Genomic DNA, 19,615 nt, shown 5'->3' on the forward strand with positions numbered 1-19,615 from the left:
AATGTAACTTAGATATTGGGTTTCACTATGTAAAGCGCTTTGAGTCACTAGAGAAAAGCGCTATATAAATATATTTCACTTCACTACCTCTCGTGCAAACACTTTTGTCTCCATGCCTCCCCGAACACACAACACTTCCTCGTTCTCCACCAACCTGCTTTCAGGCACAGACGATGTGTTTGTGATCATAGGAAAACAAAAAATCTAATCAAAACCAAACAAACATAAAACATTACCACTATCAGGTTGCTACAGTATGAACGGATATATATATATACACACATACGTTAGGTCAGGAAAAAACATAGAGGCTATTTCAGCCCTACTAGCCTGTTTCGCAGGTTTCCCTGCTCTTCAGGGGATTTTATGAAATGTGGGATTTTCCTCACCTAAAGTATATTCCACTCCACCCTGGTATTGCACACTGTATAACGGATAAACCACAGAAACCCCGAATATATATATATAAGTATATATATATGTATATATATCAATCTTCCTCGCTGCAGCACACTTTTTATCGTGGACATGGAGGAACAGAAGTAGGTGGTAGATGCGTTGTTAGTTGTTTTTAATAAAGACAAAGTCACAAAGTCTCTAAATACTTGAAAATTTCTCAACAAAGTACAGTCTACAATACATAGCAGCAATAACAAATATAGATAAAGGATATAATATAAATAAATACATGTATGTTAATACTACTTGTCCATATCACATTTTTGGAGCATTTTAAAGGAAATCATATTGCATTCATCCCATCCATTTCTACGTTTGTCCTTGTCATATCATCATAGGAAATTATGCAAGCTATATGATGACGTCGCGGTACCCCCCACCACCACAGTTATCTTGGCACTCTAGGGGAAACCCTGAATAGGCCAAGTTCATTTTTGGTTTCGATCTCTGCCAAGGCGAAGCAGCAAGCTGGACAAAAGCATATGTGGAGAACGAACATTTTCAGAGAATGCTCTAGATCAGGGGTGTCCAACTCATTTTAGATCGGGGGCCACATGGAGAAAAATCTACTCCCAAGTGGGCCGGACTTGTAAAATTGCAGCACAATAACTTAAAAATAAAGACAACTTCAGATTGTTTTCTTTGTTTAAAAATAGAACCAGCACAAATGTACAAATCATAATGTTGTTTTTACACTTACATGTTACGGTTTATAGTATTCTATCTTCATTTGTCGTTATTTATACTTTCTGAAAAAATGATATGATAATGTTCATCAGTCAACTCATTGGTGTTCATATCAAAATGTAATTACAGGATGTTATGTAGTTTGCTCATTTTTCTCGACCATGTGGTTTATTTTTTTTTTACATATGTAGCATCATCTAGAAAGATACAAAGAATTGCTATTGCGATATCTAGTGGACACATTTAGAACAGCAATTTCTTTCATTCCAAAATTTCGGCTCATTTATATGCTAAGCAAACTCATCCTGCAGGCCGGATAAAACCTGTTCACCGGCCGTACGTTTGACACCCCTGCTCTAGACTTTAGATAGCTCGATCCTCCCTCCAGCGCTGGCAATTGCTTGTATTTACTTATATTCGTAACTAAATTGTCAATCAATTCAAGTCACCTGGCTTTATTCAGACAGCCTTTAGAATCAAACTATCTGGATTGACTCCTCCCTCTGAAAGGGAGGCTCCCAATAACTTCATGATGCAATTATATATATAAAAAAAAAAGACACAAAGGTTTTAGTTTTTTTAAAGCATTTTATTGCCTTTTTTTTTAGAAAAACAATACAAAAATTCTGGAACAATTGTTTTGGGTGAATTGCAATCATTCACATGGTACAGTAAAGTGCTTTAATCAAATTTGTGTTGTAAGTGTAGTCTGAGATGGTGCTAAAAATCAAGTCGCCCTTAGCTTGACGACTGTTTTCAACCTCCACAGGCAGGGTTATCCAATGTGTTGGCTTTGATTGGTGTTGCTGGATTATAAATGCCTGTGGACTACATTCTTACTGCGGGAAGGCTGATTTGAACACTTTTTACGTCAAAATGACCCCCAAAAAAAAAAAAAAACCTTTCCCCATAAAACTGTGTAAAAACTGCCGCAAAAGAAATGATCATGACCAAGAAAACTCTTATAAAACCAAATAGGATATAGAGTATGTCCCGTGTGTGTGTCCAAAAGCAGCTGATACTTGAGACAAATACAAAATACTGAACTGGATTAGGTGTTCAAAACCCCAGAATTGCGCGATTGTTTTGGATTTAGCAAAGTAGTTTCCCAAATAGAGAAGAAAAGGCTGCATATACAAATTCAAGTCTTATTATAAGACATAAAGCCCCCCATGGTGATGCATGTATAGAAGGTTTAGCGGGCTATTACAGCGTCCCCTTTTCCAGAGTACCGTGACGGCAGTGCTCAGTCCGGATAGAACTCACTATCAGCAAGGTGGTTCGGGCATGATTTGGAACCCTCTTTTTTTTGTGAAATCACTATAACTGAACTCAGACCAATTATTGCAAACTCTTGGGGGGAAGCAAACAAAAAACAAAAAAAAAGTCTGGGCAAGAACGCTCCAGCTCAACTAAAACTTCCAACTCTCTGACTCAGACTTAGACTCAGACCTTTTAACACATGAAAACAAGCTTAAGGAAAACATCCGGTGTTTCACCTGAACTCAACAGCACCTCCATGATAATCAAAGTAGAAAAGTTAACAAAAATGGAAAAAAAAAAAAAGTGGCACATTCACATGGAGTTCTTAAACATGAAAAAAGTAAACATAGTACAGCTACACATTTGTGGAAGACTTTTTTTTTTTGTTCTTTTTAGAGGAATGTTTTTCCTTTTTAATGTTTTTTTTTTGTTGTACGTGAAAAATCATTTTTCAATGATGTCAATATGTAGAAATGTTGAAAAATAAGAGAACACATTAAACGATAAGTGTATTCAATTAACAAAATGACATTGAGGTCACATCGGCCAAAATGTGCTTTTCCAAACTTTGCTGCGAAAATGGCAAAGTTAGATCTGATGCACACAATTTGCATTAATGAAAAAAAAAAAAAGTTTTGGGTGTGGCTGTGGGACAAAAAAAAAGCGCTTTATTCTCACCAACATACCAGATACGGTTGAAGGCAGAGTCATTTTTGGGGTGTGTGAGACAGTGCCCCATAATGTACACTGAACAGTATGGCAACTGGCCACGTTGAATTATTAATCAGTGTACTTGTTCAATCATAGCTGGCAGCGTGGATATTTTCTGCTCCTGGAGCTTTAATTGCATGGCCGCCAAACCAGAAGAATTACATGTCCCATGATTTTGTGTTAAATGGAGACAAAAAAAAAAAAAGTGTGTCTTCCTCTCCCTCTCCCTCTCCCTCTCCACCCCCCGCCATACAATAACTGCACCAGGCACAGACAGCATTGACTTACAAACCCCGTATACTTGAATTCCTCACAGACAGGAACAGCCTTCATCTTGGCATATTGCATAAACTTGTATGTGCAGATTGACCATTCATGCGTTTACAGAACATTCCGGACAACTTAATTCACAGTGGATCCAGTTGTAACGTGGGAGCAGCACAATAGGTTGTCCTTTGGTGTCGGAGCTTCCTTTCAAAAATAAGTGTTTTGCTGAACGGAGCAGGGGGGAAAAAATATACAGAACTTAAAAAAATAAACTTAAAAAAAAAAAAAAAAAAAATTCTCAGTCCCCTCTCCCCAAAACCTGGACGTGAGTCTGTACTTGCAGGCCCCGGTCTGATGTGCTTCAGAAGTGCTGCAGAAGGTCAAAAAAGGCATTAAGAGGAAGAGCTGTGGTCTCCCCGCCCCTTACAGCGAGGCAGAAAAAAAGCCTGAATGGCGAGGAACCGAGGTCAGCTGGGGGAGCCCTGAATCGGGGGGTGGGGAAAAGGGATCCTGACGGAAGTTTGAGGTCAGCGTTGAAAAATTTTTTAGGCACAATTGCCCACGATAACAAGAGGGGCCAAAAGCTGCCGAAGCTCAGCAGCGGACACGGGCCCTACTTTGGGCTGGCTGCTTCGCTGCCTGCGCCGGGCCAGCTTGGAGTTGGAAGGAGGAGAGAGGCGCATGGAGGAGCCGGCGGCAGTGACAACAACCGGGACTTCCTGCTGCTGCTGCTCCTCCTCCATGCCATCCTGTTCAGCCAGCTGCCGGTTCACAGCCATGACTTTGTCAGCGAAGAACGTCAGATCCCTTGCATGGCTGCTTCTGAAGAATGGGAGACACACAAGCTAAGTTTTTTTGATATTTACAAAAAAAAAAAAAAGAAAAAAAGTGCAATATCCTCCGGAGAACCAGCATCCTTGGCGGTGGATGTTTGTTTTTGAGAGTGAGAGGAAAAAAGGCGTGGTATGCAATACAAACATCCACTGTAGAGGACGCTGGATCTCAGGAGGATATTGTGGAAAAAGAACTGTTTTCCTCACCTCTGATGAAAAAGAGGCGTTGGCAGCATGTTTGATACACCCTAGGAAAGAACATCACATTCCATTTTTAGATAGAACTTAAATCCTCAGGTCTTTCCCCTCAAGAGAAATTAAGGTTCCAGTAGCAGCAAAACCATGTACAGTGGAACCTCCATTTACAAACCCCTCATTGTACCAACTTTTTTCCATTTACAAACCACAGATTCAGATAAAATAGGCTTTAGTGTACAAACTTTTCATCCAACCATTGAATGTTGCACAGGGCTGCCATTTATTGCCAAGCTCAATCTGCAGTGTTCATTCAGTCACGTTAGCCTTTTTACAGCATTTTTCTAGTTTTGCTAGCTCAATATGAGTCCAAAGAAAGCAACATTCTAGCAATGTATGGTTTGAAACTTTCAGGAAGCATCCACAGTGATGTGACACAGTGTGTGTCTGTGTGAGCTGCAAATGAGGACAGTTCAGCTAGTTGTTTTGACGGTGTTATCGAACAAAACGTTGATCCATTACCCCCATGTTTGATATACAGTACTAAATAATGCTTTACATTGTGTTAAACTTGTGCACACATTTACTAAAATATGGACTTGTCGAAACTTGGACCAATTATTCATAATTGCATTGTTTATTATGGAGAAATATGCTTCAATATTCATACATTGCTATTAAAGGACCGATTGAGTTGGTAAATTGAGATTCCCTTGAACAAAACAATGGCAAATTAGCAAAAATGATAGCCACTCACCCCCTCCACCCACGGGTGCTGCAGCACCTGGCTGGCACTAAGGCGATTTTTGGCATCCCGAACCAGAAGTTTGGATATGAGATCTTTGGCACTTGAGGAGATATGAGCCCAGTCCTTGTCAGGAAACTCGTACTTTCCTTCTTGAATACTTTCAAACAGGGTGTTCTATGCAAGGAGTGAAACAAATGTTCGATTTAAAGATGTTTGTACAAATTAAACAAGGGCGAAGCTATAGGGATTGTTCCCCGTGCTCACCTGGCACGTGTGGCAGGGTTCCCCCAGTTCCCAGCCACAGCCGCCACCACAGCGGCCAACAAAAGGCGGATAACCGCTCAGCATGATGTACAAGATGACGCCGAGGCTCCAGAGGTCACAGCGCTTGTCATAAATGGTTGCCTCCTCGCTGAAGGCCTCCACCACCTCGGGGGCCATGTATTCTGCGGAGCCACACTGATGGGAGAAACAAAGATGGTTAGGTACCGCTGCTGTTTACATTCCTCACTTCAGCTGATATCTTGTTTTTAAGAGCTGGAGGCCTATACTCGGGCTTGTTGACGTTCACATGCTTATCGGGATCGACGGGCCGCTGCGCTGAGTTTCTTTTTGCGGTAAGGATGCCAAGTAAACACGTTGCTCAACAACGCTGCACTACATCAACAGAGACAGGTTTGCAGGAATGCCCAGTCCCTTCTTGGACCACCCAGCAGCCACACACCCAACAGGGGGGGGGAAAAAAAAAGAAAAAAAAAAAAAATGATTGAATATATATATATATATATATATATATATATATATATATATATATATATATATATATATATATATATATATATATATATATATAGAGAGAGAGAGAGAGAGAGAGAGAGAGAGAGAGAGAGAGAGAGAGAGAGAGAGAGAAAAAATAAACGAGACTGCACCCTGATGTCTTGTTATGTCGCTAAGAGAGGAATTAGGGCAAACAGAGCAGGAAAAAGAGGATTGAGCAGTCCTGCAGAACCACAGACTGGGCCGAGCACTTTGCAAAGTTACATAACTTTAAAGCGCCCTTTCATGGGAAAAATGTGGAGCGAGCTGAAAATTCATTCAGGTTTCTACTGTGTCCGAGTGACAAACATTTTAATAAAATCTCAGTGGGCAAAAAAACCCAGGGTAACTTACAAACAACTCATGTCTTTGAACAGTTTTCATTTGAGCAAGACTATTATTCGACATCCCAGGCAGCTCCGCCTCCTCCGCTTCCTCATCCATATTTATGTCATGAAATGTGCTGCGTAGGAATGTCAGCTTGGACAAAGCTGCTTCTGTCGCAGCCAAAATCCCAACCCCCACATTTTAACCATGGACACGTCTGGAAAGCCTGCACGCCCCAGACAAAGCCCCCTCATGATACAGGGCAAAGGCAATTGTCTGAAATGCAACTTCACCTAAACTGCCATCAGAGCCTAAGTAAGGGTTAAAGTCTGTGTGCAACTTTGAGAAGAGCCAGTGAAATAGCAGACCTGCATTTAACGTAGGTGGTTTTGTGGTGCTCTGCTGCAGAGTCAAACTTTCCAGTGTGCTGTAGATAGCATCCGTTAATGCAGGATTTGTTGGTAACGCAAGCCGGGGCTTTTCTGAAACCATGTGACTAGTCAGGCCATGCTGACGCCACGCACACTCCACACCTTTGCTATTGGTAAACATGATATCACCTGACAAGGCTTTGACACTTGGATTTGTGACAAGTGACGCAAGCGCTGCAATTTTTTTTTAACATTTGGGCTGCCTTTTTCCCATTTTCAGATCCAAAATGGTGCACATGAGCCTTTTGTTTTATGGCGTACAGACAGGCAGGCTCTTGAGCAGCCTTCCAAGTAAACTAAATTTAGCATTTTCCTAGAAAGGCCCATCTACATTGCATCTTACTCCAATATACTAAAGAAACACATTTGATCTGGACTCAATATTGTGCAACAGCAGCAGTAGCATTACCAACGAGGCATAGAGAGCACACAAGCAGGGAGATGGAAACCAGATAACATTGTTGCTGTGACCAAGGCAAAGGGAAAAAAATAAAAAGTTGGGGAGTCTGAGCAGGGAGATGGCTCCTCCCAGTGACCCTCCCCCTCCCACCAATCACATCTCAGTTGCTAGGTGTGGGAGGTACAACAACAAAAATCCAGGGGAAAAAAAGATTTCCAGATCTTTGTATAAAGGACATAAAGAAAATAAAGACCCAGGTTGGGGCCAAAGGGTTGAAACTATGCAGAGAGAGGGTGGACAACATCCTGCATTGTTGTGCACGCACCTTATATAACTGAACATGGTCCTGTATTTGAAAAATGCCTTCCATTCTACATTCCAAGGCTAGAACAAGCTTTGCAGTAAAACATGTTTGAATTAGGATATTAAACAGTTAATTTTACCTGACAAAGTTATAGGCTGTATATTTGAGGCCCCACAATGTAAACTACCGCAAATAGTACAGGTAGAGGCTCTTTCTTCATTAGTTTAAAGCAGGCATGCTCAACTGAATTGTTTGGGGGGCACATTTCCAGAAAGCTAAGGACCTCATCAATCTACTAATACAAGCTTCAATCAATCAAGAGTTACTAGACAACTCTGCGGTTTTTTTAAGGACCATCTGCAAAAAACCAAGTCAAAGATCATCTATATGCCAGCACTCTTGTTTTTAAGAATCTGCTGCAAAAATGTGAGTCACACAATTTTTTTAAACTGAAGTTGAATAGCCCAAATGATAAAAGTAGTCTGAAAACAGACCATTTGTATAACTAATTGTAAATGGTACTTGTGTAGCTGTATGAAGTTTAACAAATGACTACATTTGAAATAAACCAGCTATAGCAACACCTTAGTTGTGTAAATCACCATGAAAAAAAAAAATAAATCAAAAAGGAGATCTTAAATTTCCTATTAACAGGAGCATGCTAGTGTATTTTCTGCAAAAATGTTTATTTTGAACAGAACTCAGGGGGTGGTATGGTGTCATTCTTAGGCCACCAGTTGAATAGGCCTGATTTATAAGAAGATAAAGTTACCAGTGTAAACTCCTGCTCACCCCCTTCCACACAACATTCCTGCAGGCAAAAGCACCTTCCATCACCTGTTCTTGTTTGTCCATCCATCAAGCACTCAGAGAGTCTGTGTCAACGCAGCAAACATCAAAACCAGTACATGGGCAAGCTTCCCACTTTTCCCGGCACTTTGCTTTGAGGTTTTTGGTCAGTGTTGTGACGACAATGTGGGGGGGTTAAACAATCATAACCTCGAACTCACGGGCATCAATATTTGCCACTGATAAGTAGGCCGTGGACCTTCAACAGAAGGATATCGCGCGGAGTATTGCTGATAACACTAAATGATAAGGTGAACTGGGAGCTGCCAGGCTGGTACAATGACAAACTAATCAGGAGAGCTGAGCATAACACCACCAAAGTACGACCAATAGGCAGGCAGCACCAGACTTGATAGACATGTTTTACGGCCATGAAAGCACTGCTTATCCGCTTGAAGTGACATTGCTGCACAGAGGGAAGTGACTTATCTGAAACTTGACGTCAGACTTGCCACAGTCAAGCAAAAACACCAACAACAACCCTAAAGACTAGTTTTAGTGCCCAGAGATCACACATTTAACTTTGAGTGACAGAAGTTCAACTTAATGAGAACTTACAGGAGTGAGAAGCTCAGGGGTGGAGATGGGCGAACTGTCACTGTTCAGTTTGATGCCACTGCCCAGGTCAAAGTCGCAAATCTTCACAGGGGAAATCTGATAGAGAGAGATATTCTAATTTAGAACGATCACGTTTGATCCTTTATGAACTTAATACAATCTGAATTACAGTCTTTATCACCATACTAATACATATTAAATTATGGCTGAATTACTTGCCCCTTTTAAATCATACATGAACCATGTTTGATACTTGCCTTGTCTGCACGTTCGCAGAGGATGTTTTCAGGTTTGAGGTCTCTGTGTGCCATCCCTGAAAATAAATAATTTTGTTTTGGTCACAGTCCATAAAATAACTGAATATTTAAATCAATCTCATTTGTGCATTTTTTCCTTGTGTTCTCACCCTTGTTATGCAGGAAATCCAGAGCTTTGGCAATGTCCTGCACGACAATTCTGGCTTCCTGCTCACTGAAGTGCTGCCTCTTGTGAATGTGCGCCAAAATCGAACCTATGAGGGAGGGACATTAGAGCACATCAGTTATTTACACAAAGCCAATACAAAGAAAGTCATGTTTTACATGGCAAAAAAACTGTCGAGTGATGAAAGCGGCTATTGACCAACCTCCTCTCAGCTTTTCAAACACCAGGTAGAACTTGTCTTCCTCTTCAAAGAACTCCACCAACTCCAGGATGTTACTTCAGAAACGAGAAAGAGCCATAAGCAAAGGACACATCTTGGTTTTAGAGTGACGTGTTTAGGTTATAAATGAGGATTCGTACCTGTGACCCTGACACTGGTAGAGCATTTCAACCTCACGGAAGACCCTGCTGCGGCTGTGGCCTGGTCTTTTTTCTATTATCTGGAGAAAAAAAGGCCACGTTTTCAGCTATGGACACTCAACGACATAATACTGTAGTAAATTATAGGTAAAGCGTTTATATTTGTGGATATGACTCTCACTGCTACCACTAAATCTAACATCTGTGTCCACAGACTGAGCAGATTACATGTTCCGTATACGGGCTCAGAAAATACCAGTCCTGTGTTTTTCCTGGTTACCGAGATGAATCCCACCATGTGACACAGTTGCAGGAATAGTTTAACCTACTTTCAGCGCTTCCAGGCCCAAACAGTGTTAATGCACAAAGTCACAGCATCTCTATATTTAGTACAATGTGACAGCCTTGTTTAAATCTCAAGTGTTCTTAAGGAGCCGCAAGTGTTCACTTTAGAACATTCCGTCGACTAATCCCGAACGGTTTACGGTAACAAAACACTCTAAATATAACTTTTCCCTGCCAGGGGGCCCTCTCATCAGGCCAAGAGAAAGACTGCTGACACCAATGCAAAAAAGGCCTGAATTTTCCAGACCTGGCCTGGTATTGTTTGCTTACATGTGAATGTTTCTCTTCCTGCTAGGTGGATTATGGGAGGCCCAACATGGTCGATGTGTCTAGGATTAATGAACAGACAAGAGCTCTGTGAGCAGTCCAAAGACACAACACCCCCTTACACTCTGCCAGTCTGAGTAGGCAGCACAAAAGACAGCAAATTGGCCCGTCATTTTTATTTCTATGAAATTATTAATTCAGTCTGAATTCGTCGAAAGAACAGGATGAGATGGCTGATGGGCGTCACACAGGATGTTCAAACCATCTGAGGCAGTAAAGTGGTAAATATGCACTGCAGGCTGGGCTTGTCCTTGGTGCTGAGGCTTTGTTACAATTGCACCACAAGGAGCCCCCACACATGCACCCCGCCAGTCTGGGGGGGAGGGGACAGACGGGACATCTGGCAGTAGATGTCTGAGCCCACACGTCCAACAAGCAAATGACCGCCAGTAACTGCCTATACCACACGTTTACGACCCCCACACCCCCGCCCCCATACAGCCATGTCCCATTGGGATCCACTGAAGCACAGCAGAGTAAACAATAGCAACAGATCAAATGACCAAATCTGTGCTTCTGAAATATTAATTTGTATGACACAGATACGTTCTCAATGGGGATCAGCTAAAGAATCTAGGTTATATCCAACCAGCGTCCGCGGCAGTTTTGTTTTCCTTTGAAATATGTAACTCAGACAAAAAAAATAGACCAACTTTATATCCACTGCAGAGGATACAAAGCAGGGTTATTCAGCTCAATTGTGTTGGGGCCACATTTCTAGAAACCAAAGGACCAAGAGGAAGACTCCGCCCTTAACTACTATTTTATTTTTTATATTCCTGAGAAGCAGTGTCCTCTACAAAATACATTTAATTTTGGTCTATTTAGTTTGTCAGTGTTACAGGAGCACTATGCTCTTTAAGTACGTTCTGCAAAAAAACTAATCAAAGAATCTCTGACAGCACTCTAGTGTTTTTGAGAATCTGAAAAACGTGATTCTCTAGTTTTTTTGTTTTTTTTAACTGAAGCTGAATGGCCTAAATCAGGGGTGTCCAAACTTTTTCCACTGAGAGCCACACACGGTAAAATTAAACCATGTGGGGGCCGTTTTGATATTTTTCATTTTCAAAACGTAACAAAATGTTTGGATTCTTTTTTTTTTTTTTTTTACCTTTAGGACTCCCAGGGACCATAGATTGTCTCCGTCATGAACATGTTAAAAATGAATAAAAGTATTTTCATTTTTTATGTAACGCTTACAATAAATCCCTATATCAACTTCAGGTTGATATAAAGTTAAAAAAAAAAGGTTTTATGCCTTTTCAGTCAAATACAACTTTGTTTTTTATAGTAAAACTGAAATATGCAGTATTTCCCCCATTGCCCAAAACATTCAGAAAGCAATGTTTGATCTGAAGTAATTGGAGCCCTAAAAAGATCAATAATGCAGGACATTATTGATTCAAATGTATTATTATTTCTGAGTAATCACAGTGAAAAAAATAAACAAAATCCCGCTAAATATCTTTAGGATCCAAAAGGTCCCCCACTCATGTGATACATTTTTATTATTTTGTTTTACTTTCAACACTTAAGTTACGAGATCAACTTCAGATATATCTGTCGATTTTACGTTTGAACTATTATTTTGTTGGTTTTATGCTATTTTATCAAAGAAAACACTGTTTTTATAGAGCAACCACACAGTATATGCACATAATATTATAAAATAGGTCAATAATTCATTATATATTTTTTTTTATTTTAAACTTTTTTTCTAGCATTGGCAATAAGAACAAAATAAAGAAAGAAAAGAAAAACAGACAGCATGCATGGCAGCTTTGTGTCAATATTGCAACTTTTCCCCGTTAGATTTCACCTCATTCTTCTTTTTTTAGTGTTTTTATTTTTGGAATAGCATTTCCAGAAAGTGTGGCGGGCCACTAAACAATTAGCTGCATGGCCGCAAATGGCCCCCTGGCCGCACTTTGAACACCCCTGCCCTGACCTAAATAATGAAAAAGAGAGGACCTAAAATGGAACTTTGCGGAACACCAAGTGAGTAACTAAAGATGTTGAACATATGTGTTAACAGTGGTCCAAGTTTCAATATTTTTAGGATTTTGATGCAAAAATAATTTGAAGTGAACTCTCAGGCCACCAGTTGAATAGCCCAAATGATGAAAAAGAGAGGACATAAAATCAAACCTTGAGGAACACCACTAGTATAACTAAATAAGTAGAACAAATGACAACTGACTGCATCTGCAGTAGACCAGCTAGATTAACACCTTAGTTACATACAGTATATACTTTACTGTGCAATATTACCCTTCAAGTGCAATACATCAGACACTGATTGTTATCACTCCGGTACTCTTGTTTTGTTCTGTATATTGTACAGTATGTTGTATATTGTACAGGATTGCTTATTTTTATCGGAAAAATAGTCAATTTATTTTGATTTTTAGTTTTATCCTTATTAATTCTAGTGTAATTTTTATCCTATATTTGTTCCCACTACTGCACCTTAAGTTGGAGTCCTTAATCTGGTTATATGCAAATATAATGAAAATAAAGTCCATTCTACTCTCGATATATATTATAACAAAAAAATGTGTGACTGCCAAAAAGGAGATGATTTATAGGGGTGCCTTCTGTAATGCCTCAGTTATGTAAACTTCAAATTTGGGCCACAGTGTTCAATGTTTGCAAGCAAGAATTTGCCAATATATTTACAATGGTCCGAGTTCCTTTATATAATGGGCTGCCAGTTGGATGAACCCTGATACAAACCAAATAAAGGCTTTTGATGTGAGCAAAAAATAGTGGGTGAAGTGTCAAGAATGCAGTTGTATGTACTAGAAAGAAATTATTTCACAATGTTTTGTTCCTTCAAACAAGGAAATGAGAAGTATTTCTGCGAAAAAGAAGTCCTCTTAAATAGGCGTGTCTTCATAAGTGAATAAAAAAAAATAAAAAAACATTTTAAAAGCAAATAATAAAGCAGTGTAAACAGACTGGGTCACAATGTTCAATCCGCGCCGCCCACCGCCTACCTCCCTCCTTCTATATATGGGTTTTGTCTTGGCAGCACACAATGTTCTCGCTCTCTCTCTGTCTCTCAGAGACACAACTCTAAGCAATAGGATTCTGTGAAAGGGCGGGTCTATCCCTCCCTTTTCTCTGATAGGCTGACTGCATGTAAAAACAGTGCGGGGAGTGTCTGCTGACGACAGCTAATTCCAGCACACAAAGAGAAAAAAAAGAGGAAAAAAAATATCCTGTTTGAGGACCCAAACACTCTCCAACAAGATAATTAATGAACAGCTACAGTGAGAGCAACACTTGAGTTGATGCCTGGCTTACCTTGACAGCATACTCTTTGTTCGTGATGAGGTTGATACACGTTTGCACCCTGGCATAGGCACCTTCTCCCAGTACTTCCTCCTGCAGCCTGTATACATCTAGAAGAGATACAAACCATGTTAAATGATCCGGTCTATATTCGGAAGATGCTATGGTCCAGCATGGAAAGTGTTGCTTACCCTCAAACCGTCCAGAGAAACTATCTGTTGCCCTGCAACGTTTCTTCTTCTTGTGTCTCTTCTTGGCGTCAGGGATGTCAATAGGCTGGCTGGAGGGTATGTCTGTCAAAAAAAAAAAAAAAAAAAAGTTTACATCAGATGTGACAACCCCATTTTCATTGAGGGCCACCTTGTAGTTATGGCTGCCTTCGATGGGCCGCTTGTAACAGTGAATATATATGAATTTTAATAATCGCTTTGTGATGTTATACAAAATGTTCTATGTTTGCAAGGAACATTAAAATGCCAAAGCAAGAATCTACCAATGTGTTTACAGTGGTCCATACAGTGAAACCATGCTTTGAAATCACAAGTCAAGGTAGAAAACAGATATTTCCATTTTTACAGTATATGATTTATTTGTCGCATGATCAGATTATATTAACATTTAAAATATTCAATTTCATGCACTACATATAAAAAAACACATTTATTATTTGCATTTATTTATTTTTCTTTAAATGGCACATTTCCAGACTTTGGCAGGCCACGTTTAACAATGTGGTGGGCCAGATTTGGCCCTGGGGCCTAGCGTTTGACACCTGCAGTGTACATTTTCAAAAAGCTGACAAATACTCAAGACTAAGATAAATGAAATGGGTTATACTTGTATAGCGCTTTTCTACCTTCAAGGTACTCAAAGCTCTTTGACACCATTTCCACATTCACACACATTCACATACTGATGGGAAGAGCTGCCGTGCAAGGCCCTAACCACGACCTATCAGGAGCAAGGGTGAAGTGTCTTGCTCAAGGACACAATGGATGTGACTAGGATGGTAGAAGGTGGGGAACCCTCAGATTGCTTGCACGGCCACTCTCCCAACCGCGCCACACCGTCTCCATTCACCAAGACACACAAAAAGTACAGAAAATTGGTCCTGTTGCGTACGATTCTCAGGTATCGGGAATCGGTACCGTATCAGTTCAAATGTGAAAGGTATTCATACCTACCATTTTTTTCGGAGTATAAGTCGCAACTGCCGAAAATGCATAATAGAGAAGGAAAAAACATACACTTCCTGAGCTGGCAAACGTTATTCCTTTGACTGACTTTTTTTTTTTTTTTTTAATCACTCACTAAAGTGTATCGGGTGCTGAAGTTCCACTCCAAATTGAACCCACACATGTTGTGGAACTTACCCATTTATTACCATCAAGTTTTATAACAGCAAAAGTTGCACCCACCGTGCCTTGGGGAGGAATCAAAATCAAATGTTGAATCAAGAAGATGAGATCCATTTTTGGTGAAGTCATCTGTGGCAAAAGGATTTTGGCCCTGAAAAGAAATGATTTTGTTAAGCCACAACATCTTTCTTGCTCTATATACACAACTTAGCATTTTTTTTGGGTAGTGTAGCTTTTAGAGCAGTGGTTCTCAACCTTTTTTCAGTTATGTACCCCGTGAACATTTTTTTTAATTCAAGTACCCCCTAATCAGAGCAAAGCATTTTTGGTTGGAAAAAAAGAGATAAAGAAGTAAAGTACAGCACTATGTCACAGTTTCTGATTTATTAAATTGTATAACAGTGCAAAATATTGCTCATTTGTAGTAGTCTTTCTTGAACTATTTGAAAGGAAAGATATAAAAATAACTACAAAACTTGTTGAAAAATAAACAAGTGATTTAATTATAATTTAAGATTTCTACACGTAGAAGTAATCATCAACTTAAAGTGCCCTCTTTGGGGATTGCAATAGAGGTCTATCTGGATTCATGAACTTAATTCTAAACATTTATTCACAAAAAAAGAAATCTAACATCAATATTTATGGAACATGTCCACAAAAAATCTAGCTGTCAACACTGACTATTGCATTGTTGTATTTTTTTCACAGTTTATGAATTTACATTCATATTTTGTTGAAGTATTATTCAATAAATATATTTATAAATGATTTTAGAATTGTTACTATTTTTAGAATATTAAAAAAAAAAAACATCTCACGTACCCCTTGGCATACCTTCAAGTACCCCCAGGGGTACGCATACCCCCATTTGAGAACCACTGCCTTAAGGAATGCCTAAGGTATGTTAATCACAAGTATGGAACCCAGTGTTTTCCCTTGCAAACAATAGTTGTTTTTTTACTTGGGAATTGTCTTTTTAATTAAAATAAATTGTTTTTTTTAACTTGCGAATCATATTTTTACTTGCAAAATTTGTACAGAAATTGGTGTAATTACAAGGCCAGATTTGGCCCCCTGTGCCAACAGTTGAATAGCCCTGCGGCATAGGCTATTGTGCAAGGCCATGTCTACACTAAGCCGGATAACCCCCATTTGAGAACCACTGTTTTAGAGAACACAACAGCAGGTGTCGGGTATTTTTAATCACTACCAAAAAAAACAACTCGTAAACATAGAAAAATAGAGACTAGTGCCTTATTTTATTTAGCTAAACATCCACCCATGCATAAAGTGTCAGTCCTAAGATATGTTTGTTTACACTATCACACGTGTGCAAAAGCATCAATAACGACCTACACCGACTCACCTTAAAAGAGCGGTGGAATCCAGTCACTTCGGCGATCTTATTTTGCACCATTTTTGCTTCGATTTGGGCGATTTTGTTGAGGGGAGGACGTGCGGCAGCTGCGGCAGTGATGTTTGTCCGGCCTAAACGATTGCACTTTCAGAGATCGTTGCGAGGGATCACACCGCGAAGGCTGGTCAGCTTGCTGCGACGCATTAAACCGGAGCCCTGCGGACAACGCCATGACAAACACACACTTACTTTTCATTTGAACACAAACAAACATTCGAAACAGCGTATTTGCAGCAAGCCAAATATTATTGCGTGACAATTTCGTCAGCCAGGCTAGGTAAACGGCGCATGCTAACAAGCTAGCTTGCATGACGTAAAGTTGGCTTGGCGTTGCGTTCGAGAAAGCGGACAGTCAAAAAAATAAATAATTTCATTTAAACAAATATTTTTTTATAGTATTACCAGTTTATTATTACTAAGAAGAATGAGTCAACTTATACCGGGTTGTATTGTTATCAAGTAATTAAATTCGCTTAAAAATAATTCAAGGTCCAATTTTTTGTTTGTTTTTGAATAATAATTAAAAAAAAGAAGAACAAAAATATGGACTTACCCGGTTGATAATGTTATAGCTCCAGTGTTGGCGTCGGTGTCGGACCCACTGCTGAGACAGCCGCAAAGGGGACAGGAAGGTAGAATTAATGTGGAAGGTGGTGAACCAGCGGCTGCTATCGGATTTTTATAACCTCATGGCTGACTCCTCCTTGGCCGCGCCCCCTCCACCCTCCCCTCAATCTCTTCAGATTGCGTCAGCGGGCTGGAAGGATCACGTGTTTTCTGGAAGCGGGACCTCAACGGCCGCGTTCCATTTTGTACTGCGACAGTACACTTGCTAACTTTTTGAGTCTGTAAGCGCCAACATGATCATTTATTTTGGTCTAAGATAACGTATATCTCATTATACCAATACAAGCGAAGAACGAACCTAGTATATCATCCAGTTTTGTAAATTAAAAGGAAACGCAGACTTCTAAGAATGTAGCCACTTAACGAAATGGAACGCAGCCACATTGCTGGGAGTTGTTTTAGAGGCCCTGCGACAGGATGCATGGGCAGCATATAGGATTGTTTTGATGAAAAAAACGTAGAGGGGAGGAGACAGGAGGCTGGTGCAACATGTCAACATACAAGATCCACCAGTTTTAGACAATGACTATCTTAATATCACAGGAATGTTTTTGCTGATGTCAGGACACAATAGACCCACATGTTCAGACCATAATCAAACTAAGTGTTCCATAAACAATTAACAATAATCTACAACCCGAATGGATTTACCCAATTCCCAACACCTGCCGTTAAATGGCCTTGGCCAAGTGGACATTGAACCCACGGTTCAGCGTATGTTCACTTGCAGCCACATGACCTCATCTTTCTTGGCTTTATTCCTTGCACATACACACATGCAGACTCTCACACACTATTACAGTATTTCAGTAAGCATAGAATAAAATATAAAAAAACAAAGCAGACAAAGTTTCATAAATATCAGATGTAAGCAACAATTTTTGTAATTTTTTTTTATAAGAAGCTAAAAACAATGGAAGGTAAATGTATTAATAAATTACAGAATCTGTAGTAAAAAATATTCGTAGTAAAAATACCGTATTTCCTTGAATTGCCGCCGGGGCGCTAATTAATTTAAAACCCTCTTCTCACTCCTGCGCTTACCAAAGGCATGCGGTTAAAGTAAGCATGCGCTAATTATTTTAAAACCTCTTCTCACTCCGGCAATTACCAGAGGCATACAGTAAAAATTTGAGTGTGATGTAAGCTTGGACCTTAAATCCTACTGAATAGCTCTTAATCTTCTTCCCTTTTTGCGATTTCAAATTACCGGTATTGAAATCAGCATCCTCCATTTTGAAAATGATGACAGGGGAAGTGTCACTCGTGACGTCAGGAGTTTGACCAGGCGGTAATACTAAGCATGGGCTTATTATTTTGCGAAGCGAGTTTGACCCGGCAGTAATTCAAGGCAGGCGCATACTATATGCTCTGCGGCAATTCAAGGAAATACGGTACTAGTATAAAATTTCGACGCACACCTGTTTCTATTTTATATAAGCCAGCCCTTTCTGTTCACTCATCCTCGGACTCTAGTTTGCTTTTACGCAACTGTTGATGACTTACTTTTCATGCTACTACTCGCTAGCTCTCGCGCTGCTGTTTATTTTTTTCCTAGCTTTTATGCTAATAGTTTTTGTTTTCCCTTTTTGTGCCTTCTTGCCAAGTGTTTGTGTTTTCCGTTTGTATTCCTAGCTTCCATGCTAGCGCCATTTGTTTGCCTTTCTGCTTAGCTCCAGTGTTTTTGTTCCTTAACCTTTTATTAGTTAAATAAATACTTTTCATCTTACCTTACGCTGGGTTCTTGCCCGACGCATCCCTGGAGGAACAAATCCGGCATCGTTATGCCACACAAGTCTCACAGTTATAGTGTATATATATTTTCTCATTTTGTTTTGCACACTCTTGCAGTCAACATGTACATAGTAATGTACACAGTGTCATGTACATAGTGTATATACCTCCCACCCCTCATTTTTTGTATATATTGTTTTTCAAATCACCTGACATGTATACTGTGTATATGTGTATACTTTTCCCATTTTTTATTATTGAATTTATCAAATGTGATGAATATATGATGGACCACAATGGAAACAAGCCTTTTGGCTTTTTGTGCCATCCATTTGCCATTTTAAAGCATTACATGGATTCAATAAACGTCTCAATCAATCAATCAATCAATCAATCAATCAAAAAAACATTGTTACTTTTGACATCCCGACTTTCCACCATTTTATCAGTTTAATTGTATTTTCAGAAAATGTCGAGGGCCAATAAAAAAACAAGCCATGGGCTGCAAATGAACCCCCGGCCACACTTTGAACACCCCTGAACTACGCCAAGTAAATAAATCCATTTCACTTTCTACACCACTTATGTGTTACAGGTGAGCTGGGGCCCATCCCAGCAGACTTGAGGCCAGAGACGGGTTACCCTCTGGACTGGATCAATCAATATACATAAACCTATAGGAAATGTCCTCCAATGGGATCAATCCATGAAGTGCTAGCTCTACCATGACTTACAGTACATTTTGAAGTATTATTTTGAAAGCGCTAAGGTGACAACACCTCTTTGCTTTGTGCGACAATGCAGACGTGGCACATTTTGGAGCCTTATGTTGAGGCCTGTTGAGACCCGGGTGGAAACTTTGTCTGGTACTTGTGA

General features: G+C 39.8%; 1 protein-coding gene across 1 annotated transcript; it reads right to left on the minus strand.

Annotated features, from left to right (window-relative positions):
• Positions 1-1,714: 1,714 nt before the first annotated feature.
• On the minus strand, positions 1,715-17,087 carry mknk2b (MAPK interacting serine/threonine kinase 2b). The gene is made up of 14 exons (XM_061883522.1): positions 16,932-17,087; positions 16,328-16,534; positions 15,019-15,109; positions 13,792-13,893; positions 13,613-13,710; positions 9,632-9,711; positions 9,474-9,547; positions 9,255-9,359; positions 9,106-9,161; positions 8,849-8,944; positions 5,428-5,622; positions 5,173-5,337; positions 4,428-4,468; positions 1,715-4,209 (listed from the first exon to the last, which is right to left on the minus strand). Exons 2-14 carry the CDS (start codon positions 16,376-16,378, stop codon positions 3,933-3,935), a joined length of 1,431 nt encoding a protein of 476 aa, XP_061739506.1. The 5' UTR covers positions 16,379-16,534; positions 16,932-17,087; the 3' UTR covers positions 1,715-3,932.
• Between the last annotated feature and the right edge of the window lie 2,528 nt (positions 17,088-19,615).

The sequence above is a fragment of the Nerophis ophidion genome, linkage group LG22 (genome assembly GCF_033978795.1).
Source record: "Nerophis ophidion isolate RoL-2023_Sa linkage group LG22, RoL_Noph_v1.0, whole genome shotgun sequence".
Taxonomy (NCBI): domain Eukaryota; kingdom Metazoa; phylum Chordata; class Actinopteri; order Syngnathiformes; family Syngnathidae; genus Nerophis; species Nerophis ophidion.

Bases quoted from the DNA above. Each gene is read 5' to 3' on its own strand.
- mknk2b (XM_061883522.1), bottom strand. From the start codon at position 16,378: ATGGTGCAAAATAAGATCGCCGAAGTGACTGGATTCCACCGCTCTTTT. The intron at 9,712-13,612 runs GTAAGCCAGGCA...TTTTTTCTCCAG, and splicing joins ACAAAGAGTATGCTGTCAAG to ATAATAGAAAAAAGACCAGG. The intron at 5,623-8,848 runs GTAAGTTCTCAT...TTCTCCCATCAG, and splicing joins CCCCTGAGCTTCTCACTCCT to TGTGGCTCCGCAGAATACAT.